The following is a 26,869-nucleotide window of genomic DNA, read 5'->3' as shown; positions in this document are numbered from 1 at the left end:
CTAATCCACCATCCTCTTCCAAAAAGGATCCTTTTAGATTTTTTTTTATTTTAAATCTTTATTTATCTTTTTATATCAAAAATTACATATTTTGATTTGATTTGATTTTCGTATCGTATGATACACGTATTACGATACAATATCATATCGTTCAATACAAATTTCTTCTGATATATCTCGCGATACGTATCGTTGGTCTTGTGGTGAATCATATTATATCATATAAATTGTATGATGTATAGTAAGATAGTGAATAAATGTGATTGTGAGTTTTATGGGTGACCCAAAGTCAAGGGTGTATACTCCTAGTTAGTGAAGGAATGAGTATCATGAACCCAAAAAAATGGTATTTTTTGACAGGAGAAAAAGAAATAATATTTGATTCAGGCTGTTACTTATTTGGGTCTGGTGAGTACAGGATCAATGATCTGTTAGCCAGAATAAAAATATTCACCGTTAATATTTGATTCAGGTTTTACGTTTTTTTTTTCGTAAGTGCTCACTGTTAAGAAATTGTAAATGAATTGATATCAATTTTGATTTTCTTACTAAAAAAATCTACATTTTAAATATCCAGATATAGCTATTTTCCTAATAAAGAAGGTTACGTGAAGTGCCATGTTTACGACGATATAGTTGCAGCTGTACATATCCAGTTTAGGGTTTGTTTACTCTATGTTGTAGAAGATATCATATCTTATGCTAAGACACAAGATGATAGGATCCACCACTAAAAAAGAAAAAAGAAAAGAAAAGAAAAGAAAGTAACAGCACACTTATCGAAGTGTCTATGACATAAGATAGTAGTCTCCTACCACATGAGACTACTATTTTCCTCCAGTTTATTAGTAGATTGGCATAATTGAAATAAGAGTGGATCTTCTCATGTGTTAATTAATATGATTATGTTATGTGGGACAATTATAATTATATATGAGTGAGTTAATGGTGATAAGGGAGAACCGAGAAAAAATATAAGGATATGAAGTACACAATCATCACCGTTGATTTAATTAATGGTTAAGATCTTTACACATGACATGATCATGTTGAATTACACATGAGAGGATCCATTTCCATTTTTTTATGAAAAAATATTTTCTTATGTTGCATGAGAATTCAATTAATTCTCATATTGTGACTTTTTGTTTTGAGTGCAAAACTTTTCTTTTCTTTTTTCTCTTTTTAATAAATATGGGGCCCACTACTAGGTTGAGTCGCAACATAAGAATTCAATTCTCATGCAACAAGAGAAAATCAAACCCTTTTATTTATTGGATCCTTTTTGGAATTTGGATTTATATAATATTAATTTTATTATATATTTTCGTATTATTTTATATTATATTTCTTTACCTTACGATTCGATAAAAAAAATTGGCGAAACGATATACGATAATGATTCAACAATCTTTAATGGGAAAAACTTTGAAATTTCAGCAAATAAATTACTCATATGATTAATTAATTGTAAATGTTTTATATTATAATTTTACTATATATTATCACATTATTAATAGAATTTGACAACTAATAACGTATAATTATTTAATGAGAATTTTTTAATTACACTTAACATATGATATTCTTCTCACTTCTTCCGATGAAACTTATATTACTTCATTCTAAATTGGCGTTAAATTAAAATTAGAGTCAAAAGTTATTAATTGTTAACTTTTTGTATTTGCTTACCAAAATAAAAAAAAAACTTTTTGTATTTTGCAGAAATTATCCGGTTTTTTTTTTTTTTTTTTCTTTTCTTTTTTTGGGTGAGTTTATGAATCTCTATGCTAATATTCATAACGTAAAAGTAAAAGGGTTTTGTGTAAAAGCATGGAATAAAGACAAACCCTCAATTTCTTGTCCTTTGCTTTGTACACTAATCCATTCCATCAAATGATTCAAATGCACTCAATCCCTCTTACCATTTTCCCCAGTAACTTTCCTTACCTAACCCTGCCATTCTTTTTCATATAAATGTGCATTTTATCAAGTTTCAACAACACCCCAGAACCAGAGGCAAAGCACAGAGCTTTAACGCGGTGTGGTTGGACTCAAACACAGCCAAATTGAAATTTCTGTCTAGGATTTAATATTTGAGGTACACTCTTCTCTTTGTGGCTGATTGGAGTGATACATCCTATTGGGGGTCACCCATGCTTCCTATTTATTTTTTTATTTTTTTGTTTTTGTAACATCTGAATATTATGTCTCAAACCATGAAATGGGTCGTTGAGAGATATGGATTTGCCACCTTTCATTTGATCACATTGTTCATCCTCTTTAAATAATATAAAAAAAAAGTTTTTCTTTTTTGTTGGGTTTATCACTGTGGGATGCATGTGTTGTTAGGAGTTTATTTTCAGGTGTGGAAATATTGAGTGGAGGGAATTGATGTTAATTTGATGGACCAGACAAGAAGCAAAGGCAGTGGTGAGGTATTGGATCATGTTGATGAAGGGGTGGATGAGAATTTGGGCCATTTGGTTGAAGGAGTTGCAATTGATGCAGGAGCTGGCCATAGCTTGGGCTACAGAGTTAGTATAAATGGGGAAGATAGGACTTCAGAAGTTATGTGCAATGATCTCGGATTGAATAAGGAGCTGAAGGAGGGATCTCAAGAAGTTAAAGGTCAGGACATGGGTGACCCACAAAAAATCAATGATACATTGCAAGGGGTTGATCAAGGAACTAGCTATAATTCTAGAAATTCAGTTACTAGGGAAGTACTTGAGACCTGTGTTGTAATAGATTCTTCTTCTCAGATTGAGAATGCCAATGCAGATAATATGAAATCGGAAGCAAAAGATAATGAATTAAGGTTGAGCAAGGTATCCATGAAAGCACCACAGAAAGGAGTGTCCGAGACAGATAAAAATTCATGTGTGATTGATGTAAACTGCGGTGGCTGCAAAGGGTTTAGTGAGAGCTTGGAAGGTGAAATGATTTGTAGGATTTGCCATCTGTCCTCTGGGCAACCATTAGAAGCAACAGCTGTTGGCACTGCAAATAGGGTTAATACTAGTACAGATTTGATTCAGCTTGGTTGTGCATGTAAAGATGAGCTAGGCATTGCGCACAGTCATTGTGCTGAGGCATGGTTCAAGATTAAAGGAAACAGGTAACTGTTTTTGTTAACATATGTTTATCAACAATTTTTTTTTTCTTTTGACGTTTTGCGTTAAATTTTGTAACATTGACCATATTTGTGAAGTTGTCTACTTATTTTGAATTCACAGTGCCATAGGGATTCATAAGGATTCCTAACTTCTCATTACTGAATATATCAGTTTGGAACAATTTCTATAAAGATATCCTCTTTGGATGTGCACTATTTTAATACTTTGAAATATTTATTTCTTCCATAATAATACACGGTAGATTTAATCTTTTCATCTTTCCATGACTTGTCCTGTGAAATCTTTGATATTCTGCAGCATCCTTATAAGTTATAAATGTAGCAGTAGATGAGAAATGGCTTTAAGCAGTAGGAATTTCTAAATTGCAATTCTATTATTTTATTGTTGTTGTTAATTTATCACTATAATTCCGATTATTATTATTATTGAACTTGACCTCCAAAAGACCCTTAAATTTGAGTTTGAACTTTTGGAATTGACTTTCTTGCTTGCCATTTATTAGTTGGTTAATGTATGTAGCTCATAGCTGTTTTGCTTTTCACTGGTACATTTCTAGTTGGAGAACCACTATCATCATTACTGCACCCACATGGAGTTTCAATTGGTAATGGATGAGTTGGGCAATGCATCCAGACACCCAGAGGGTTTTCCTTCTGAGATGGGGGAGTTTGGATTAAATACAAACATGATTACCAAAAGGCTTGGCTTGTGGTGTTTGTGAGCTGAGTTTAATTGAAATCAAAATGATGGCATCAAGTCTTAGTTTGGTATCTAACAAATGATTGCTTATATTTTTCATATTGATGTTCTTTGTCCATGTTTGGTGAAAAAGTGCTCTTGTAGTCTTCATGAAGTTTCTTTGAATCTTCTGTTTCTCTGTTCATCTGATATATGGGGAATGAAGAAGGAAAAATAAGTTTATACTTTCATCAACCCTGAAAGAATAATAATATATAACAATATATCTCTTACTCCTGTCCCTTTTCCTCTACACTCCTTCCCGAAAGAAAGAAAACAAAAATTTGATACATTGAAGAATGGCTGTCAGCAAGATTGTCTTTCCAACTGCTATAATTTCAAAGATAATTCTTAATATAGGCATATTCACTTTTAAAATTTTATTTATATTCCCTATATTTATTTTATATTTAATTGTTTATTTTTTCTCTTAATTTTTTCTTGCTTTTTATTTGGGTTCATCAACAGCCAATTCCAATTAGTTTTGGGAAAAAGGTGGTGATGTTGTTAGTGAATAAACTCCAGAGGTATGGTACTAACGTAACTTCCACTTGTGTAAACTCTGAAATGTCACTATAGACTAATCAACTTACCATTCCCCTATTAGCCCTTCCCTTTTAAAGTTGTAATCTCTTTAACTCTGCTTTTAGTTATTTCCAACATTAACCTGTAATCTATGCCTTTTTATGTATCCAAGGGCATAAAATTTAAATTTTGGTTTGCCTGGTGAAGGACTGTCTGAAATTACTTCCTTTTTCTTTCTTTTTTTTTTTGCAATTTTAATTTTGATTCTTGTTTGAAATTACTCTCATGTATGTAGATGCTGTTCATATCTTAATCCTCGTTGTAATTTGAAAATAGTTTCTTGTTTATTGAGTTGAGAGTGAGGAGTGGAGGAATTTACTTGTGCAATATAATGTGTTTTTTGCAAACAATAATTAGATAGTTGTAAGAATATTTGACTGATCAATCATGGTCAATCATAATTCTTGTTAATATGTTGGTTGAATAATCATGAGGCTCCTTTGTTCTGTGCTAGTTCTGTTAATACCTTTATTTACCTTTCATAATGACAGGTTGTGTGAAATATGTGGTGAGACTGCGAAAAATGTTTCGGATGTTACTGGTAATGAATTTATGGAAGAGTGGAATGAAAGTAGATTCATGGAAAGTGATGTTACCTCATCTGGCGGGTTTGGTGGGTGCTGGCGTGGACAGCCATTTTGTAACTTCTTGATGGCGTGCCTGGTAATAGCTTTTGTTCTGCCATGGTTCTTTCGTATAAATATGTTCTAGTGGAGGAGCTAACACTAATCTTCCCTTCAAATCTTCGTCCCTGTCTATATGATGAGTGCAATATTGGTTCCTGGCACATACATTCTCTGAAGGGGTGGTAATGCTTAACCATGTCCAAATTCACATTTCTCAGGGTATGTAACCAAGTACCCTGAAGCCTGGAAGTTTCATTATAAGATAGTTACCAGCTTGGCAAGTTATGGCCACATTGTTTCCTTATTCCATTCTTTGGATTGGAGTTGGTGCGGTGTTTTGAGATATTTATTGACACAGAGGGATTACTTTTTTCTTTTTGTTAAGTGAGAAAAGAAAAGAAGATATATGTAACTTGTGGCATAGTTGTTATATGTTAGAAACAGTACACAATTCGCTGTTCAACATGCAAGCAAACAGAAAGAGCCTCTCCTCGTTGTTCCTTTCCTCTTTTTCATTTTTTTTCACTCTTTTTTTTTTTATATATATTTTTTTGTTGTCTTGTCTACTAAAGTTCAAAGAGAATCATTCCCATCTCATGTGATGTCATCAATGTTGCTTATAATTCGCGTGAATTGGAACAAAATAACTCTTAAACCTACTATAATTAAGGGAAAAAGACTTCTCAACACATGAGAAATCTCCTTTCCTACTACTCTCACTTCGATGTCCGTGCCAATCGTTTTTTTATTTTTTTCTTTAAGGTAGATCCCACTCCTTTCTCTCTCTGTAGGAAAATTTGAATTTCTTATGTAACATGAGAAATTGCAAGCCCTATAATTAAATGGGGTGTGTGTATGTGTGGGCGGTGATATTTGTATAAGTAAATCTTTTAAAAAATTTTGTGCAAGTCCTTAAATAATAACTTAAGAATTTCTAAGTGGGTTGAAAGATCTTTAAGATTAAAATGTATACGTACAGCGGTTATAGTCTATTTGTTAAGTGTAGTCGTCTCTCACCCGAGGGATCAGGATTTCAACTCCTGGCAACGGAATTTTTCAGCAATTGTGTCAGCCTCTTTGCTGGAAAAAAAAATGAAGCACTTATGATCATTTTCAGCAATATATATGATCATTATGAATTTTATTTTTTTGTTATTCATTACAATGTTAATATGACAATTAGAAAATATGAATCTGGTTAATTAAAACTTGAAAAAAAGAGAGAGAAGAATTAAAACGGTAATATAATCTCAAGAAGGCGTTCTTGATAAATCTATCTTATTTAAGGTTAATAATGTCTTGAGAAAAAATTAAATAGATTAGTTATATTATCGATTAAAAAACAAATGTTAAGTGAGGTTGATTATAGAAATCTAATTAGTAGTTTTCCTTCTCAAGAAGCTAGAGAAATAAATAGTGAATGACAATATTAGGGGCGGATTATTTTTATATTAGTGTAAAAATAAAAAAAATTATATTCAATTTTGATCAATAATAACCAAGATTTAGAATATAACTTATAACGTAAAATGATCCTAATTCAAAATATTATATTGAGGAGGGACTTAGGAAGACTTATTCATCGTTTCAACTGTTAATTTCCGTTTATTCAAAGAGTATAGTTTATTAAATTATATTTATTAATTAATTATTAATTTTAAATAAACTGAAACCGTTAAATACACAAAAATGAATTGCTCGTATTCAAAATAATTCTTCTTAATTTTTCAAAAAAATAAAAAATAAAAAATAATTCTTCTTAAACTTAATACCCCACACATTAAAGCCCTATAGTTTATTTATATTGAGCGGTGTCTCAGTCGGTGATCGTTTTTAGTCCTAACGAGGCAAGCAATCGTTGTTGATTAACGTCAACCTAGGAAGCTCCACTCTGTCCTCCTTTGATATGGAGCACGTGCTTGACATGAATCAGAGCATGCAGTTTAGATGTTAGGTGCTTGCTGTTGTTAGTTTTGTCTTTCATTTGATCCTTTGATCTCCATGTTTTGCTATTCTTAGATGTTTTTCTTGTTCTCTCAGAAGACGAATGGTAAGAAATAAGCAGGCTCTGTTTATATTGTGCCATTGTTAATATGGGATTTAGGGGTTATATTAATGTGCCCCCGAACTGTTTGATAAAATGTCAGGTCCATCCTGCAAAAATAACCATGGGTTGTGTTCATGAATTTTCCTCTGTAATGCTTCACAATTACCTTAGGGTGTGTTTGGACCGAGAAGTTTAGAGGAGAGGATTGATTTTTTCATTTTTATATTTAAACAAAGGAAAGAGAATGTTAACATAAAATAAAAAATTTACCCATCTCATCCCTCCCTTCCCGTCGAAATACATTGATCCATACATACCTTGAAAGGTGGCACCACCGATTTTAATCTGATAAAAAAACATTTTAGCATGGATTGCTAGGATTTTATTTTATTTTATTTTATTTTTTAAAATTTCTTCTTGTTGGTTACTTTTCAGGGGTAGCATAAGATTGAGGCCTAAGAGGAAGAAGTTAATGACAGATCAACTAGTTCTTTACAATGGGATGGAGGTCATTCTCTTTCAATATCCTCTCTTCATCTTTTCTAAGGGTTGCAAAGTCGCATTGGCTACCCCTCTCTCAAAAGTAAGGATTATTCTCGTTTCTGTCATGGATACTTGTTTGAAGATATTTATTTTGTTTAAATACTGCTTTTAGTTAATTTTTCATGACAATAGCTGAAACGTCTGATCTTTGTTGCTCTTTCAGGTCAAAAGTATTTTATGATTCAGGTCCAAGTGTACTACGAAGTTGTTGTAATAATGGCTCCCTGCTGAATTCTCAAGGTTACCTTTTATTTAGAGTTTTTTTTAACTCCTATTGAATTGAAGTAGTGTAATTATTTGAAGAACCCATTTGTTATATTCACTACTGAATTTCCGAGAGAAGACAAAATTACTGGTTTAACATAATAATAGAACCCATTTAATGATTTTTATGTACTAACTCAAATGCATTCGTATATTTCCTCTAGCTTAGGAGGACTTAGGAACGTATCTCCTTATTGGTTTCCATGTAAAATTTGGCCTGCATTGTCATTTAACACTTTTTCATTGGCGAGGTTTTTATAGAAAATCATGAGCCAAATTCACGTCTTTTGTATAAATAGCAAATAAAAAGAAAGGGGCGTTCATTTTCATTGCTCTACCCAATGATGTAATTTTTTGACCGACTTCAAGATCCTTTTTCTTTTTAAAGCTTTCAGCTTATGGCTACTGATGTTATTAAGACAAAAAATTAATTTTAAGGCAACAGGATTTTATTTGTAGTCTTGTTACTTACAATTAATATGGGTTATCTAGTGTCAGTTCCTTTAAGCTAATGAATTGGATTTGCAGCGTTGAGATCATATGCTCGTGGTGGACGCAAAGTCTATGATCTCTTTGGCAGTGGAAGACCAGGGGATGAAGAGTTCAAGAAAACCTGGGCAAAGGAGATGAATGAAGATAACACTCTATGGACAGGAAGTGAGGATGAAAGTGATGAAGAAAAGGGTTCAAAGAGTCATCTTGATAAAGAGATTAGGAAAGCAAGACGGCAAGCTAAAGAACATTCAGACCTGATTGATGCCGATGATAGTGATGAGTTAAGAAGTGTTTGGTCTGGCAGTGATGAGGAGAAGACACTGTGGACTGGTGATGAAATGGATAGTGATGATGATATTCCGACGGAAGCTTACCCAAATGAAAGTAGTGATAAGTACCTAGATAAATTGTTTGAGTTTGATGAAATGCCTAAATACAGAACTATCTCTGAGCTGTTGAAAGCTGAACAAGAACCTGAGGAGTTGTCACCGGGAAAGCAAGCTAGGAAGATTGCTGTTGAGAATGCTTTGAAGAAATTGAAGAAAGGTCCTGATGGGAGGTATACCAATACATGGGAGGTTATGAGTGATTTAGATATTCTTATTGGAGCATTTGAAAATGTTGTTTCAGGACCAGAGTATGCAGAACTTAGACAAGGAGGTCCTAAAAAACTAAATATTCAGTTTTTCAAGGACATACAAGCACGTATGAGAGATCCAAATTACAAATTTTCACCTGAGTTAAAACTGAAACCAAAGAGTAAACTGGTTCCCAGGAAGAAGTGGCAAAAGGCGCAGTCTAGAAGGAGGAAAGCACAAAAGAGATAAAGCTGTAGTTTGTTTTCTCAACATTGAAACACAAGTTGAGCTTATAATGTTTTCTCAGCATTATGTGTAGTTTTCATGTTTGAAAAGTTATACATCCTCTTTGTATTGAATTGGGTCATAAGAAATTGCGGTTATAAACCAGAATTTCGATAACTGAGTGTGGTACGTACTACAAGTTGAATTTGACATCAGGATAAATTATACTGCAATCTTGATCATTAAAGAAACACTGCAGTCAATTAAGTTACACTCCAAGACATATAGTCAATGCTAGCATCAAATGGTTGAATGTATATATATACTATACAAGAGTAATTCTCCAGCCAGAGTGTTTCGGTGCTTTTACCTCCTTTATTTAATCACTCTTCACGCTGGAGTAATGCCTTTCTCACATATCCTATAAAGCACCGATACTTCAAAAATCCTGACGTATCGTGTCCGACACTTTCCGACACTCTCGGACACTCCGACACTCCCCGACACTTCAACACGCGTTATAGAAATTCAAAAAAAGATTCAAAGGTTGCGTTGCGTTGAGCTTTTAGTTCCAACTATTGGATTCGTTGGATTACGATTACTATTTTATTGAGTTTAATATAAATATTTGGGATATCTTATGTTTCTTTGCAAAATTTGTGAATATTATAAGTTTAGATTCATTTTTTTGTTAAATTATAAAATATTAAATATAATATACACTACATAAATTAAAAATATTATTTAATATTAAAACGTGTCCTAACGTGTCGAAATATAACATTTTTTAGAATTAACGTGTCGGAGTGTCGTGTCGTATCGTGTCACGTGTCCTGTGTCGGTATCGGTGCTACATAGCACATATCTAGTCCAATTCTGCCTCATTCCATTCCTCTAATTTTCTGGGCTCTCAAAACCACATAAATGGCGTCACGCTCCAATTTTTCACCACCATTTTTCAAACTCTTATTTTTATTTTTTATTTTTTTCCAGTTTCTGAGAGAGAAAGAAATAAGTGTTTTCAGAGAGAGAAAATCTGGTTGTAACTTTGCCTTATGCATTCCAACTCATATTTAATGTGCCCACTAAGCCAAATGATTGTTCAAGTGAGAACAATTAGCTAAATGTTACCATTTTCATTTCTTTTTTACTTTTCCTCTCACATTCAAATCAATTTACTTTTTGTAAAACATTGAAGTGAAACAAATTGTTAAAAGCACCGTGAAGTGATCTCTCTCTCTCTCTCTCGTATATATCGGCATAATCAACATTAAAGCACTTCAATTTGCAATCTTGTGTTGCTTGACATCGTGTGAAAGTTGCTCATTATATAGCATTACCCTGTTAATTGTATTTTAAACCATATTGAACATCAGTGTATGATGTATAAGACACACCGTGCACCCATGTTACCTATCTCATTTGCTGGAATAGGATGAGTGTTTCTGGTTGTGTTTAAATTGATCGAATTGGAAAGTTTTCATTGGGGATAAGTTGTAGACATACTTTCTGGTGGCTTAAACTGATAACGAGATTTGTGGCAATGAGAAGCATGATAAAACACTTCTAATGCATACTTCCATAATTATGTGTTTGAACCTGATGGCATTGATGCAGACAATTAACCAATGAATTAACATCACTTGTATTGTAACACATGTACCTCAACTTTAATATATTTCATTCTTCCTGATTATGTTTGTGCATTGTATTCCTTCTAATAGCAGTTATAATATTCTTGTTAATTATTAAAACCAGGTCTCGGAAATGCATTACTACTGTAATCTAGCGAAGAAAAAGATATTTATTATTATTTTTTAAAACAGGTTTGAATTATATTTTAGAGCTTGTAATTTTCAGTAATGTGGGTTTTGGTTTAAACTTACATAGAGAAATTATGATTGTATCTAATTAAATATGGGGAAATGATTTCTGCGGCATCCTAGTGGCAGAGAAATATTTGTTTTCACTAAAGAGAGAAATTATTTTTCCATTAAATATTGTGGAAATGGATGTAAAAAAAAAAAATGACACGATCATATGAAAATATTATTATCATACAAAGATAAATCAATGATTATAATTTTATAATTAACTATTTTAATATATTTTTTCTCTTCATTTGTTAGTATTGATCTATTTTTATATGATCACGCGACTTTATCATATCATATTTTTTTTTGGCATGAGATCAAGATCCAAATATTGTTGAGATACATATAAGAAAATGATTGTGCCTTCCCACGCCGCTAGATATATATAGTGGCATGGCATCAATCTTGTTATAAGACACACAGGGAAATGCTAACTATGTTGAAAAGCATAGCAAACGCGAGCACTGCTCCAACTTATCATTGTCACAGAAACAAGCTAAACTATTCCAATTCTCCGAATTGTTTCATCTTCTTCAGACAAACTTCGAGAACATGTCTGTTATCTTCGAATATGGACCTTTCTTGTCGTGGCAGTGTCGGTGCCTCTGCGTCTTTGGCTGAGACTACTCACAATGTAACCGTGGACGAAAATGCCAAAATTTGCCAGTTCTGCGAAATGGGTGATCTCAGAAATGCCATGGAATTTCTCACAAGGTCACAAAGATCTGAGCTTGAGTTGAATACTTACTGTTCTGTCTTGCAGCTCTGTGCTGAGCTTAAATCTTTGGAAAATGGAAAACGGGTTCATTCCATTATCACTTCCAGTGGCATGGTAATTCACGGGGCTTTAGGGGCAAAGCTAGTCTTCATGTATGTGAGTTGTGGTGATTTGGTTGAGGGGAGACGAATATTTGATAAGATTCTCAACGATAAGGTTTTTCTCTGGAATCTTATGATGTCTGAATATGCAAAGATTGGTAATTACGGGGAAAGTGTGTGTCTTTTTAAGAAAATGCAGAAGTTGGGAATTACTGGGGATTCTTATACATTTACTTGTATCATGAAATGTTTTGCTGCATTGGGCAACGTAAGGGAGTGTAAAAGGGTTCATGGGTATATTTTAAAACTGGGTTTTGGTTCTTATAATACTGTTGTTAACTCTCTAATTGCGGCTTATTTTAAATTTGGTGGAGTTGAGAGTGCACATAATCTGTTTGATGAATTGAGTGATCGAGATGTTGTTTCCTGGAATTCTATGATAAATGGGTATGTTATGAATGGTTTTTCCAGAACTGGACTTGAGTTTTTCATTCAGATGCTGGCTTTGGGTGTTGATGTGGATTTGGCTACCTTGGTTCACGTCCTTGTGGCTTGTACAAATATTGGCAACCTTTCATTGGGTAGTGCTCTTCATGCTTATGGAGTGAAAGCTAGTCTTAGTGGGGAAGTCATGTTTAACAATACCTTACTCGACATGTATTCAAAATGTGGTAATTTAAACGGTGCAACTGACGTTTTTGTGAAGATGGGTGGAACTACTATTGTTTCTTGGACCTCAATCATAGCCGCTTATGTACGAGAAGGTTTATATGATGATGCTGTCAGATTATTCGATGAAATGCAATGCAAAGGTGTTAGCCCAGATATTTATACTGTCACAAGCATTGTTCATGCTTGCGCATGTAGCAACTCCTTGGATAAAGGAAGGGATGTACACAATTACATTAAAAAGAATAACATGGGGTTGAGTTTGCCTGTCTCTAATGCTCTCATGAATATGTATGCAAAATGTGGAAGCATGGAAGAAGCTCATTTAGTTTTCTCTCAAATTCCAGTAAAGGACATTGTCTCATGGAATACAATGATTGGAGGCTATTCAAAAAACGCACTTCCCAAGGAAGCTCTAAAACTTTTCTTGAACATGCAAAAACAAAAAAAGCCTGATGACATTACAATGGTTTGTATCCTTCCAGCTTGTGCAGACTTAGCAGCTCTAGAGAAAGGCAGAGAGATGCATGGTTACATATTGAGAAATGGGTACTTTTCAGATTTGCCTGTAGCCTGTGCACTTGTTGATATGTATATGAATTGTGGGTTAGCATTTCTTGCACAGCTACTGTTTGATATGATTCCTAGAAAGGATCGGATCTTATGGAATACAATGATTAGAGGTTATTCAAAAAACTCACTTCCCAATGAAGCTCTAGAACTTTTTTTGGACATGCAAAAACAATTAAAGCCTGATGACATTACAATGGCTTGTGTCCTTCCAGCTTGTGCAGGCTTAGCAGCTCTAGACAAAGGCAGGGAGATGCATGGGTACATATTGAGAAATGGGCACTTTTCATATTTGCATGTAGCCTGTGCACTTGTTGATATGTATGTGAAGTGTGGATTACTAGTTCTTGCACAACTACTGTTTGATATGATTCCTAAAAAGGATCGGATCTCATGGACTGTTATGATAGCCGGATATGGTATGCATGGGTTTGGCAATGAGGCAATTTCCACTTTTAACAAAATGAGGATTGCAGGTATTGAGCCTGACGAGTCCTCCTTCACTTCTATACTTTCTGCTTGCAGTCACTCTGGATTAATGAACGAGGGATGGAAATTCTTTAATTCCATGACTAGTGAATGCGGCATCGAGCCCAAGTTAGAACACTATGCCTGCATGGTGGATCTCCTTGCTCGCTCTGGAAATCTATCAAAGGCGTACAGGTTCATTGAGACTATGCCAATTAAACCAGATGCTACAATTTGGGGCACCTTGCTTTCTGGATGCAGGATCCATCATAATGTGGAGCTAGCAGAAAAAGTGGCAGAGCATGTTTTTGAGCTAGAGCCAGAGAACACATGGTATTATGTTCTTCTGGCGAATGTCTATGCAGAGGCAGAAAAGTGGGAAGAAGTGAAAAAGTTACAAAGAAGGATAGGTAAACGGGGATTAAAAAAGAATCCAGGCTGTAGTTGGATAGAGGTTCGAGGAAAATTTAATATCTTTGTTGCAGGAGATACTTCACATCCTCAAGCCAAAAGGATAGACTTGTTGCTGAAAAGATTGAGAATGAAAATGATGAATGAAGGTTACAATACTAAGATGAGGTATGCGTTGATTAATACAGATGTTATGGAGAAGGGAGTGCTTCTGTGTGGGCACAGTGAGCAGTTAGCCATGGCTTTTGGTATATTAAATTTGCCACCTGGGAGGACTATTAGGGTCACCAAGAATCTAAGAGTATGTAGGGACTGTCATGAGATGGGGAAGTTCATGTCCAAGACAACCAGGGTGGAAATTGTCTTGAGAGATTTAAACCGGTTTCACCATTTCAAGGACGGTTTATGTTCTTGTAGAGGTTTCTGGTAAATCTTTGGAAAAATTCGTAGAGGAGTAATTCTCCAATGTCAATTTATCCTCCTCTTCATGAGAATTGGTAACTAAATATTTTCCAGTCACAGAAATTCTCTTACTGATGTAAGATGCATTATAGATTAGGATATAAGATCTAGGCCAAAGTATACGGAGAAAGGTTAGTCACATGTGTAGAATTACTAGGGTGGTAATTTTTAACACAATCCATTGATACCACATGAGAAATTAATTTTCGGTTTGATCCATTCTCAAATCCAAATTGTGTCATGTTTAAGTTGGCAAAAATTGCCATAAAAAATTATTGTCGTGTTGCATATTAATTCGTAAACACGAAATTGATATGTTAATCTTCTTAGAGGTTATTCGTATCGTGTAGGGTCGTGTCAACATGACATTATTCAATATATTGATTATTCGTGTCTTATCGTGTCATATCAATCCGTATAATAAGCAACACATTTTGAGGTTAGCAAATTATTTGTGTTATGTTGTGTTAACCTATAAAATAAGCAAGTCGTGTTTGTTTCGATAGTTTTTATCAGTTTTTAAATTTGTGCCGTGTTCATGTTGAGTATATTTGTATATTTATGTCAAATTTGTGTCATGTCATGTTGTGTTAATCCGAATTACCTCCCTAATAATCATTACAATTCCCTCCATCGTTCTTGGACTATGCAGACATTTCCCATATAGGCTTCACTGCAATAATTTCCTTGCAGTAGTTCGTATGCTGCTGGGAAATGCACGTCTCGTGCAGAAAGTTATAGGAAACTGCCTTCATTTATGAGCCTTGCAGATGCAATGGCCAGTGAATCATAATTAAGGAAAGCTGCATCAACAAATTCAGAAACGTGAACTAAGGTAGTCACTAAGAACTTACATATCAACTGAGGCAGCAAGGACCAATTTACATATCAACTGTGGTCTCTTGCTTTGCTAGTACAAAGGGCAGGGAATTATCCTGCTGTGTAGATTTCCTGTTATCAGTATAGCCTTTAATATTCCTTGCAAAAGGATGATACTTGGCCACCTAGTCACTTGCTAGCACTGTACTATGCTTGCTAGTATAATTGATCATTTTTCGTGTGATGCAAATATAATTTACACAAAAAAAAAAAAAACGTCTATTTTAATTTAAGATTATATTATGCATAACTAATAACATGCGAGTAGAGCTTAAGAAAATTGACTTAACAAATATAATGAAATTTGCGTCAACTCAAAAGATCTTGGTTCGATTCCAGATATGATCGCAGTGTGTGTGTGTTGTGTGTGTGAATTAGATGTGTGTGTGTGCGTGAATTAGATATTTTATATTTTTAGTTTGAATCGTTTAGCCAACAAGTTAATTAACCTTTTATATTTTTAGCCCAACTTATTTAGTTAATTGGCCACCTGTTTAACTTGCGAGTTGGCCCATTTAATTTTTTTAAACAATGGTGCCCCATTAGTATTGTATCAATGGTTAAAATTAAAAGAATAAATAAATAAAAATACTAAAAAATTTCAAAACTACTAAAATTCTAAAAATAATTTTAAAATACTGTTTTTTTTTTTTTTTTTTGAAAACTTGGATTTAACTTTGCTTTAGAATTTAAAAGCTTGGAAAGTAATATGATATTACTTTGGAAGCTTGAATGTTTTTTATTTTATAACTTTACTTTAAAATTAGAAGCTTGGATTTATTATGACTTTTGTAGAATTAAAAGTTTTAATATGTATGATGTGAATGTTACAAACTTATTATGTGTAATTATTTTGAGCAAATTAAAAAACAGGGCCAACATATTTAGGTTCGCGGGTTGCCCTAGAATGGGCCAAGCTGGTAAAATATAAACCATTTAACACTTAAACCTTTTTGTCTCTGCCTGATTAACTCTATAGTCCTAACAATTATCTTTTCCAAAATTTGAATTTTGATCCTGCTAAAATACGGTTCGCTTATCAAGGCATCTTATCCTTTTGGTTTAATGAGTCCTACTATAAACAATGACAGAAAAGATGTAATATGTGAGGGATCAGGGAAATTTGGGCATTTCAATCAAATTTGGAAATGGAAACTGCATATAATTTGTGGGATTAGGTTTATTACGTGATAGGTTATAAATTTATCTCTTATATACACATAAAAGTATATAAAACTCATATAAAATCATGTGATTTTATCTCTTATATACACATAAAAGTATATGAAATGCATACGGGATCATGTGAAGATAAAAAAGAAAAAGATAAAATAAATCTCACACATTTTTATGTATGTGTAAAAGATAAAATGATATGAAATACGTTAATTCCTAATTTGTATATTTTGCTACTCATTCAAAGTAGGATAGACAGCTCATATCCAATCATCTAAATAAAATCAGCATTGACATTATAAATTTATGATTGCATAGAGCCAGACATCATCATACATTATTATCAAGCCACATTCGTGATTACTAGACACAAGTTTACTGAAAATAGTGTTGGTGAAAGAAATTAACTACCGTGGAATAGTATAGTGAGCTGCCTTAAATAAAAATAAAAAATAGTTCCAAAGAATTTTTTTTTTTCAAAAAAATAAAAGTAAAGGAAATGATTGAAAGCAATGTGGTGCAATAAATAAAATTTAATTAAGCCTCATTGGGTCCACAGAGCGGCGGAATCAATGAAAAGTGCGAGAAAATAAACAGCTTGTAACACAAGTTAATTAGATCTTTCTGGATACCACATCCACATGCACCACCTCTACCTTTTACTCATAACAATGAGCTAAAAAAAGTGCCAAAGCATAGCATTCCATATATACATAACTCATTGCAGTGCACAAGGCACAAGCAATTGATTAAAACAGAAAAATAAACAAAAAATTGAACATCTATTTAATAATCATACATTCCTATTCATGTATTATCCCCCAAAAAAAGGAAAAAAAAAATTATGCCCATCACCTCTCATTTCTTGCACTTACACTGAAACCATTATATAATAAATGAATTAAACAAAGCACCAACCAACTCAAATTCTTAATTTTCCTAAACTAAATTCTAAAAACCAGAAATCAAAATTTTCTTCAGCGACAGCACTTTGAGCATAGGATTAGGAAAACAATGAGAAAGACAATGGAAGAAAGAGCTATTGCCACACCTAGAACCACCTTATTTGGCCCATGATGATGCTCTTTCTTGTGGCTGCTACTACCATCATCACCACTGTCATTATAATCTGAATTACTGCTATCATCTGCAGAAGAATCCTTTGCAGGCGGAGGAGACATTGGCATTCCATATTTATCACAAGGAGAAATCTCAAGCTTCAATTTTGAAGACAGAACCGAATGGTTATAGCACAAGTTGCTGTTCCCACTCACCTTCAACATTGCAAATCTCTTGATAAAAGTCAAGTTGAAAGGCACAACCCCACGAAGATTGTTATTAGCCAGATTCAAGTACCTAAGGTTCCTCATTTCTGAAATGAACTTTGGAATGGTCCCATTGAACTGGTTTGAACTCAGATCCATGTGAACCAAACCTGGTATGGCAGATATCGAATCTGGAATAGACCCCGAAAACGAATTTGAAGCCAAGGAGAGATTTTTCAGGGAAATCAAGTCCCCAATGGAAGAGGGTATCTCACCTTTGAGTCCATTAGAAGAAAGATTCAAAATTTCAAGGCCATCAAGCATGGTAATGGAAGGGGGTATGCTTCCTTTGAGCTGGTTACCAGAAAAATCTATGTGGGTAAGGTTGGAATGGATGTGATTTGGAAGAGAACCTGTTAGGTTGGCATGTGAAATGGTCAAAGTTTTGAGCTTGCTCATGTGACCAAGCACAACATAGAGACCAGAAGCTTTAACTTGAACATTAGAGACAGTGAGATCAGTGAGGTTTGCAAGGCGAGAGAGCCAGAGTCCAGAGATCTTGCGGAAGCTTTTGATGCAAGTGAAGGAGCGGAGAGAGGATGTGAGTTCATGAGGGAAGCGAATTGGAGCAATGGGGCAGTTCAGAAGCTGCAGGGAATGGATGGTGGAGAGAGATTTGAGGGCAGAGAAGGAGAGAGAAACGTAGCTTGAACAGTTGGAGAGTGTCAGAGAGATGAGGTGGCGAAAGGGCTTTGAGGAGTCACAGAGTGTGGCATTGTGGGAACATGGGTCCTTGGTGGTTGGGATGTGGAGGGACTGTAGGGCTTTGAGCTGATTTGGGTCAAGAGTGGAAGGTGAAGAAGAAGATGGAGATATTGGTGAAGATGTGGGTGAAGGGGTGGGAGGAAGAGGTGGAGAAACCGATATCGTAATGGTTGGCAAAAGGAAGAGAAGAATGAGAAGTGATGGAGGTGGCGGTGATGGCTTCATAGCTTAATGGTCAGAAACACATGTATAGAAGCAAAACAAATAGAAACAGATTGATAAAGAAAGCAAAAAAAAAAAAAGTGAGAGAGAGAGAGAGGTGAGGTATGGCAGCAAAGGTAGGACGAGTGTGTGTGAGCTCGTAGAGTGGGAAAGTGATCATTTTGCCGTTGTTAGGAAAAAAAAAAAAAAAGTGTAGCGAAATTGTGTAGCGAAATATGTGTGCAAATAATTCGCTACACGGTGTAGCGAAATATGCCACGTGTCAAACATGGAGAATTTTGCTATACAGTATAATGAAATTCTCCTTGTTTGACATGTGGCATTTTTGATTCTGTGTATTCTGACGTGTCATATTTTGCTACACCGTGTAACGAATTATTTGTACACATATGTAGTGAAATATGCCACGTAGTATTTTGACAAAATTTACTATTAATATATCAATCTAGTAATTTTTTTTTTTGTCAACAGTAACACTTTGATGACTGTGCGGTAGAGTGAGTATAAGGATAGGTGTGGGAAATGCAAAATATAAGAGATTGAGATAATTTAGTATTTTATGTGATAATTTACAGAGAGAGAAGGAGAGAAAGTCTGTCACAGAGTGCCTTGTCTGTTCTTTTTTGAGATAATTTAGTATTTTATGTGACAGCACATGTCTGTCAAGTTCATTGAAATAATGTTGTCTGTGTCCTTTAGTTACTTATATAACTTATGTTTGTACTTTGTAGTTTGTATATATTTTTTTTTATATATACTATCCATTAATTTGTGAGGAAGATTTTTTCTTTTATTAAAGTGAAATAATTTTGTTATGTTATGAAAAAAGAGTTATCTCATGTAATAAAAATAAAATTATAAATAAGACCTACATATAAAAAGTGAGAGAAAAAATAAAAATAAGATTCATTCTTTTTTTATATATAAGAAATTTATTTCTCTTATACAATATAAGAGAAATATAACCCTTAATTGATTTATGTGTTTGGTGATATATTTATATAATTTTTATATCATATGTTTATAACTTTTTTATTATTTTTAGATTGAAATTAAATTTATGCTAATAAAATAATATAATTAAGAACAGTTGATTATTTAATGATAACTATATATATATATATATATATATATATATATATATATATGCAAGTAACAAAATAATTAAATCTATGATAATATCTAGATATTTAAAGTTAATATGATTCTAACAAGTAGCAGAGGTATTTCTTCTCTTTCTTTGGTACAATAGAAAGAATAGTGTTTTCTTAAAAATTTATCCGCTAGAGTGTTAAAATATGTAGAAGAAAAAAGGAACAACAATACTTGAAAAATTTGTTTTAAAAAACTGATGTTAACTTTAACAGCTGGATTAGAAGAGTGGGAGTGGGATCCAGCTCTTGCTTGCTTACTTATTTTGGCTGGATCTTTTATTAATTTCTGGAGATTGATAACTATACTTCATTATATATGGTGTCAACAACAATGGTTTTCACTTTTCATTCATACACCAAAAAGAAGAACAAAAATTGGAAAAAAAGAAAGCAGTGGGCCATTCCATTAGTATATTTCTTCTCTCTACCTTGTTTTTATTTTTTGCGAAGATTATTTTGGCATTTTGGTTTCCTCATGCTTACGTTTCATTTATTATTCTTGTGTTCTTTATTTCTTCTATCAAAAGAAAAAGCACAATAAATAGTTTATTTTAAGATACCTTTGAAACTACGTCAACACTGCATTACATCCTTTATTTGACGTTTTTCTGTGTCTTTAATTTGTGTACAAACGTCAATGGAATACATCAGCCATTATACCGTTAGTTAGTAGCGGCAAAACCGGTAATATGTCCCATCCAGCATTAAAAAATGAGCCAAAAATTTTTATCCACAGATAAATTTTTGGTACCACTATTGTACTCAAGTGGATACAACATTTTTTCACTTTTGAAAAAAAAAATTAATATATCAAATGAACATAGAATAAAATTTGTAAGAGCTATGAATTATACTTTTTTTTTTTGAGTTGTAGGAAAAATAATTTTATGATCTCATATTATTGAATAATTTTATGCTTTCTCTCACACTCATTTTCTATTTTAACCCTCTTATAATACTAAGGGACCACGTGGTCCAGCACCATGGAAATAAGTATCGTGCTGTAGAGATCCAAAGTCCAACGAAGAACAAAAGACTATAAAATTCTAAACCTACAGAGTCTACTCGCAGACAATAGACCCCCCATAAAAATATAGAGCTTCAAACCAGAATGAACACTTTCAAGCTACCAATGATACTTATTTCAAAACAATTAAAATTTGTTAGTGATAGTTAAAAATGTTATTTGCTATAATAATGTGACATCATTTTATCGATGTTTAGCATCCATAACCAACTAAAATTAAATTACGTGATCATTTTTCATCATTTTTGATTATATGAAATGACCTAATAAGTTTGACTGGAACAGGAAATAGATTGAGGCCAATGATTCATGATATATTATTTGGTGAGTATTTATATTAGAATGGAAGAATTGAAAAGTTTTCATTACTGAAAAAACTGAATTGCAAAACTAATGAGTCTCTGTACATCAACCTATATATATTGTAAAGAGAAGAAAGGGACACGTAACTAATCTAACTATTACAAGTGTCAGCTCAGCTAATAGAATTAACAAACTAATAACAAACTAAATAATAGACTGATTACAAAGAAAAGTTCTTATTTAAATAAATGGGTATAATACCCCCCCCCCTAAAGTTGGTGGGTGGAGATCATACAACCCCAACTTGAACAGAAAATCATGAAAGGAAGCTGTATTAAGTGCCTTTATAAAAATGTCAGCAAGCTGCTGATGAATAGGAACTGATAATAGATGAATCAAGCCAGATGCAAGTTTCTCCCTGGTGACATGACAATCTAACTCTATATGTTTGCTGCGTTCATGAAAGGAAAGATTATGGGCCAGATAAATTGCAACCTGATTGTCACAATAAAGGTTGGTTGGAACTTGAAGGTCATGCAGAAAGTAAGTAAGCCATTGGACCTCACAAGTAGTAGTGGCTAGAGCACGATATTCTGCCTCGGCAGATGATCGTGAGACCGTGCTTTGTTTCTTTGACTTCCATGAAATGAGAGAATCACCAAGGAATATACAAAAACCAGTTGTGGATTTTCGGGTGTCAGGGCATGTAGCCCAATCCGCATCAGCAAAGCCAGATAACACTAATGGGCTTTGAGAAGAGAAGAACAAACCTTTTGCTGGAGAGCCTTTAAGATATCTTAGAACTCGAATAGCAGCTACATAGTGCTCCTTCATTGGTTTGGCTACAAATTGGCTCAATTGTTGCACAGCAAAACAAATGTCTGGTCTGGTGTTGGTCAAATACATCAAGAGACCAACCATCCTTCTGTAAGTGGCAGGATCATCAAACAATTCTCCTTGATCCTGTTGTAGTCTTAAAGAGGGCTCCATAGGTGTAGATGTTGGTTTAGCATTGATTAATCCACTCTCAGCTAATAATTCCAACACATATTTTCTTTGGTTTAAAATTAAATCAGTCTTGGATCTAGTAATTTCCATACCAAGAAAGAAATGTAAGGGACCAAGGTCTTTGATGCAAAATAAAGCATCTAAATGTTGCTTGACAACATTGATCTGAACTATACAATTCCCAGCAAGAATCATATCATCTACATAAACCAAAAGGCAAGTGAATTTGTCACCATCTGCCTTAGTGAATAGAGAATAATCATCATTTGATTGGACAAAACCAAGATTGTGAAGCTCCAAGCTCAACCTTGCATTCCATTGGCGACTAGATTGCTTCAGTCCATATGGACATTAACAATGCCTTCCTTCATGGTGACTTATCAGAAGAAGTCTATATAACTATTCCTCAAGGCATTGAATCTACTAAAGCAAATCAAGTTTTCAAATTGCTTCAGTCCATATATGAAATTATGCAATTTGCAAACTTGATTTGCTTTAGTAGATTCAATGCCTTGAGGAATAGTTATATTTCTTCTGATAAGTCACCATGAAAGAAGGCATTGTTAATGTCTATTTGTTCAAGGAACCAGCCTTTGACAACAGCTACTGAAAGCAATAATCTGACTGAAGTGAGCTTAGCAACTGGAGAGAAAGTCTCAAAATAGTCAACTCCTTCCATTAGTAGTCCAAAGAATTTAAATAAGAACTTTTCTTTGTAATTAGTCTATTATTTAGTTTGTTATTAGTTTGTTAATTCTGTTAGCTGAGCTGGCACTTGTAATAGTTAGATTAGTTACGTGTCCTTTTCTTCTCTTTACAATACATATAGGTTGATGTACATAGACTCATTAGTTTTGCAATTCAGTTTTCTCAGTAATGAAAACTTTTCAATTCTTCCATTCTGATATGGTATCAGAGCTTCAATTGGAGCTCTGATTTTTGCCGATTTCAATTTTTTTGGTGCTTTCTTCGTTGCTATTTTCCTCCTTCAAGATTCACTTTGAGTTTTTCCTTTTTCTGATAATTGGAGGTAAACGATCACGACAAATCAAAGCTCACCGAAAGTTGATGTTCGATGTGTGGATGAAGAAGATGCTTCAGACACCACGCATGTAGTTGCAAGCACTAATGCAGCACATGCATCAGAGAATTTCTCAGATCCAGTTAGTGCTTATTACCACCATCCGAACGAAAATACGTCTCTTATGTTAGTATCTACGCTCATGAACAGTAAGAACTACCATGGTTGGGCTACGGCCATGACCATGGCCTTGATCTCCAAAAATAAGCTTCAATTCGTCAATGGTTCCATTTCTGTTCCAAATCTGAAAGATAGAAGGCACGCTTCTTGGGAGAGATGCAATACCATGGTTCTTTCATGGTTGCATCGATCCATTACTGATTCTATTTCACAATCGATCCTCTGGATGGATCAAGATGTTGATGTATGTAGAGACCTTAAAGAAAGGTTTTCTCAGTCAGATATCTTTAGAATTTCTGACTTGCATGATGAAATCTTCTGTTTGCATCAAGGAGAGAATTCTATTTCAGATTTATATACACAACTCAAGATCCTGTGGGATGAGTTGGAGTCCTTACAGCCAACACCTACGTGTAAATGTGTTAAGCCTTGCTGTTCAATTTCTTCTCAAGTGAGAAGCATCAGAGATAGAGACTATTCTATTAGATTCCTAAAGGGACTTAATGAACAATTTTCTCATGTAAGGTCCCAAATCATGTTAATGGATCCACTGCCTCCTATAAACCGTGTGTTTTCCTTAATGACTCAGCAGGAAAGACAGATGCATTTGAACAATGTGATGCCTAATGTCACAGATGGAAATTCCAAGGTGTTTTTCAATTCAACAGAGCCACAATCAGGACGTGGGTGTTTCTACACTCGAGGAAGAGGACGTGGTTACAATGGAGGACGTGGGAGAGCATTTACTCCACGGCTGTGCACTTGTTGTGGCAAGACAAGCCATACTGTGGATACATGCTTTGAGAAGCATGGGTATCCTCCTGGATACAGAGTTAAAGGAGTCCACAAGGCAAATATTGCAAGCACTGATAATCCTGAAGAAGTACATCTGTATGCTGATCATAATCAAGTGGTGCATCTTTATGCTGATCATAATCAAGTGGTGCATCCGTATGCTGATGATAATCAAATGGCTTTTAAGGTAACAAAGAGAATTTTACTAAGGATCAATATCATGCAATTTTGGAAATGATTCAGCAATCCATGAAGCACCAGCCTATGCAACAGCAGCAAATGACACCCTCACATGTCAGCAACCTTGTACAAACCAAGGCACTCAATGTTGGAACCCAAGTTAAGACAGTTAATACAGAGAACTCAGATTCATTTTCAGGTAACAATAATATGGTACATTGGATCCTTGACACAGGAGCCACTGACCACATTACTCACTCTTTTGGCATTTTAATCCAACCAAAGAAGATTGAGCCAATAGCTATTTCCTTGCCCAATGGAAGTCAGGTTTACTCTTACTACTCAGGGACAGTTGTACTTTCTCAAACACTCACACTGTCAAATGTCTTATTTGTTGAGAAATTTAGTGTTAAACTAATATCAGTAACCAAGCTAGCTCAAGACACTAATTGTTGTGTCATTTTTCAGCCCCTCATCTGCATCATTCAGCAGCATCCTTCAATGGAGATAATTGGTTCAGCTAAACTAGACGGTGGATTGTACATCCTTACTCAAGCTCATGACTAGAAGACAATATCAACACAAGATAAAAGCCTTACCAATACAGTTTCTGTTCAACCTTGTCCTATTGATTTGTGGCACTTAAGATTAGGCCATTGTTCCTATTCTGTAATAAAGTCAATGATGACTCAATTCCCTTTCATTTCCTGTAGAAATGTTGACAATCCTTGTGATATATGCCATTATGCTAAACAAAGGAAGTTACCATTTACTTCAAGTGTCATTGTCTCTGATAAAGCCTTTGATTTAGTCCATGTTGATATTTGGGGTCCATATTCTGTTCCTTCCATTCATGGACACAAATACATGTTAACCATTGTTGATGATCATACACGTTTTACATGGGGCATCATGATGAAATTAAATTCAGAAACTAAAACTCATATCCATAACTTTGTCACACTTATAGAAAACCAGTTTGGTGTAACTATTAAGACCTTTCGAAGTGACAATGGTTCTGAATTCTTAATGTCCTGATTTCTTTGCTAAAAAGGGAATCTTGCACCAGACTTCATGTGTTAAGTCTCCACAACAAAATAGTGTTGTGGAGAGAAAACATCAGCATATATTAAATACAGCAAGGGAACTTCTTTTTCAAGGGAATATTCCAAAGATATTATGGTGCTATTGTATCCAACATGTCATTCACATCATCAACAAGTTAAATACTCCAGCCTTACAAAACTAATGAGTCTCTGTACATCAACCTATATATATTGTAAAGAGAAGAAAGGGACACGTAACTAATCTAACTATTACAAGTGCCAACTCAGCTAACAGAATTAACAAACTAATAACAAACTAAATAATAGACTAATTACAAAGAAAAGTTCTTATTTAAATAAATAGGTATAATAATTTACACCAAATGATTTTGATTATCCATAAAATAGTTTGTACAAAACATGAGTGATATCAGATGACTAGATCAGTGAGATGGATGAAGTATAAATGGAATAAATAAAGATACGAATAAGGATACTAGATTCACTATGAATAAATGGAATAAATATTTAATATATGAAAAGTTTTAATTCAGTTCAAGATCCATTCTTGGGTAGCTCTTCCAAATATTAAATATTATTTAATAAAGTATATTAAATATTATTTTGTCCTTAATATATAGTGTAAGGGCGCACGTTAATAAAAAATTTATTTATTTGAAACGTATAGTCTTTTATTTTATTTTATTTTGTAAATAAACGTATAGTCTTTTTGCTAGGCCTTCACTTCCAATTTAGCTGGAATAATATATTTGTCTCATATTCTTGAATCTTTTCTCAATACACAACCATACACAGTTGGTAGGAGAGATTTTTATGTAATTTGAATATAAGTTTTTATGCACGGTACGTAAAGAGTATTGTATTCAATTTAATAAAGGATTCACTTTTTCTTGGAGTTACTCCAAATAAGTTATCTACAGTAAGTCTAATACGATGTCGTTTTGGGACGGAAATCATGGTGTTTTTGTAATTTTAATTTATTTCAGAGTTATAATAGTCTTTATATTTATAATTTTTCAAGATTTAAATACAAAAACAACGTCGCTTTGAAAATAAATACATATAACTTATCTGCAGTAACTGCAAAAACATTTTCCCTTTAATAAAAGGATAACATTCTGCTTGCGTAACTTTATTTGTCGTTTAATTAAATTTAAAATTAAACCCCAACCAATAAAAATATTGCTCTTAAACTACAATTGAATTTCTCGTTTTTGCTGTGACTGTTTTGTAATCAGCACTACACTTTTGAATAAACTTAGTATCAAAAATATGACAACTAAGTGCATTTTAATTTCTTAATGGACAGGAAA

General features: G+C 33.8%; 5 protein-coding genes across 5 annotated transcripts; 4 read left to right on the top strand and 1 right to left on the bottom strand.

Moving 5' to 3' along the window:
* The first annotated feature begins 2,268 nt into the window (after positions 1–2,268).
* On the top strand, positions 2,269–5,333 carry LOC133300852 (uncharacterized). The gene is made up of 2 exons (XM_061500440.1): positions 2,269–3,121; positions 4,955–5,333. The coding sequence occupies exons 1-2, from the start codon at positions 2,406–2,408 to the stop codon at positions 5,172–5,174; spliced, it is 936 nt and encodes a 311-aa protein (XP_061356424.1). The 5' UTR covers positions 2,269–2,405; the 3' UTR covers positions 5,175–5,333.
* Positions 5,334–6,914: 1,581 nt separating this feature from the next.
* On the top strand, positions 6,915–9,375 carry LOC133300850 (uncharacterized). The gene is made up of 4 exons (XM_061500438.1): positions 6,915–7,043; positions 7,572–7,719; positions 7,843–7,919; positions 8,472–9,375. Exons 2-4 carry the CDS (start codon positions 7,634–7,636, stop codon positions 9,263–9,265), a joined length of 957 nt encoding a protein of 318 aa, XP_061356422.1. The 5' UTR covers positions 6,915–7,043; positions 7,572–7,633; the 3' UTR covers positions 9,266–9,375.
* Positions 9,376–11,551: 2,176 nt separating this feature from the next.
* LOC133300841 (pentatricopeptide repeat-containing protein DOT4, chloroplastic-like) lies at positions 11,552–14,482 on the top strand. The gene is made up of 2 exons (XM_061500426.1): positions 11,552–12,986; positions 13,287–14,482. Exons 1-2 carry the CDS (start codon positions 11,552–11,554, stop codon positions 14,480–14,482), a joined length of 2,631 nt encoding a protein of 876 aa, XP_061356410.1.
* Positions 14,483–17,546: 3,064 nt separating this feature from the next.
* LOC133300855 (receptor-like protein 51) lies at positions 17,547–18,824 on the bottom strand. The gene has a single exon (XM_061500445.1). It carries the CDS (start codon positions 18,822–18,824, stop codon positions 17,547–17,549), a length of 1,278 nt encoding a protein of 425 aa, XP_061356429.1.
* Positions 18,825–23,572: 4,748 nt separating this feature from the next.
* LOC133300840 (uncharacterized) lies at positions 23,573–25,527 on the top strand. The gene is made up of 3 exons (XM_061500425.1): positions 23,573–24,496; positions 24,553–25,028; positions 25,203–25,527. Exons 1-3 carry the CDS (start codon positions 23,573–23,575, stop codon positions 25,525–25,527), a joined length of 1,725 nt encoding a protein of 574 aa, XP_061356409.1.
* Positions 25,528–26,869: the final 1,342 nt, after the last annotated feature.

The sequence above is a fragment of the Gastrolobium bilobum genome, unplaced genomic scaffold (assembly GCF_033153095.1).
Source record: "Gastrolobium bilobum isolate Gb01-03AN ecotype WA unplaced genomic scaffold, APGP_CSIRO_Gbil_v1 utg6530, whole genome shotgun sequence".
Classification (NCBI taxonomy): domain Eukaryota; kingdom Viridiplantae; phylum Streptophyta; class Magnoliopsida; order Fabales; family Fabaceae; genus Gastrolobium; species Gastrolobium bilobum.
Note: the sequence above shows the minus strand (reverse complement) of the source record. Positions and strands in the feature narration are given on the sequence as shown.

Excerpts from the sequence above, each read along its gene's own strand:
- LOC133300840 (XM_061500425.1), top strand. The coding sequence starts at position 23,573 with ATGACCATGGCCTTGATCTCCAAAAATAAGCTTCAATTCGTCAATGGT. Across the intron at positions 24,497-24,552 it reads ATAATCAAATGGCTTTTAAG|CAATCCATGAAGCACCAGCC; the intron begins GTAACAAAGAGA and ends GAAATGATTCAG. Across the intron at positions 25,029-25,202 it reads GCTAAACTAGACGGTGGATT|AAATGTTGACAATCCTTGTG; the intron begins GTACATCCTTAC and ends CATTTCCTGTAG.
- LOC133300852 (XM_061500440.1), top strand. The coding sequence starts at position 2,406 with ATGGACCAGACAAGAAGCAAAGGCAGTGGTGAGGTATTGGATCATGTT. Across the intron at positions 3,122-4,954 it reads TTCAAGATTAAAGGAAACAG|GTTGTGTGAAATATGTGGTG; the intron begins GTAACTGTTTTT and ends TCATAATGACAG.
- LOC133300850 (XM_061500438.1), top strand. The coding sequence starts at position 7,634 with ATGGGATGGAGGTCATTCTCTTTCAATATCCTCTCTTCATCTTTTCTA. Across the intron at positions 7,720-7,842 it reads TGGCTACCCCTCTCTCAAAA|GTCAAAAGTATTTTATGATT; the intron begins GTAAGGATTATT and ends TTGCTCTTTCAG. Across the intron at positions 7,920-8,471 it reads CTCCCTGCTGAATTCTCAAG|CGTTGAGATCATATGCTCGT; the intron begins GTTACCTTTTAT and ends TTGGATTTGCAG.
- LOC133300841 (XM_061500426.1), top strand. The coding sequence starts at position 11,552 with ATGTTGAAAAGCATAGCAAACGCGAGCACTGCTCCAACTTATCATTGT. Across the intron at positions 12,987-13,286 it reads ATGGAATACAATGATTGGAG|GTTATTCAAAAAACTCACTT; the intron begins GCTATTCAAAAA and ends CAATGATTAGAG.
- LOC133300855 (XM_061500445.1), bottom strand. The coding sequence starts at position 18,824 with ATGAAGCCATCACCGCCACCTCCATCACTTCTCATTCTTCTCTTCCTT.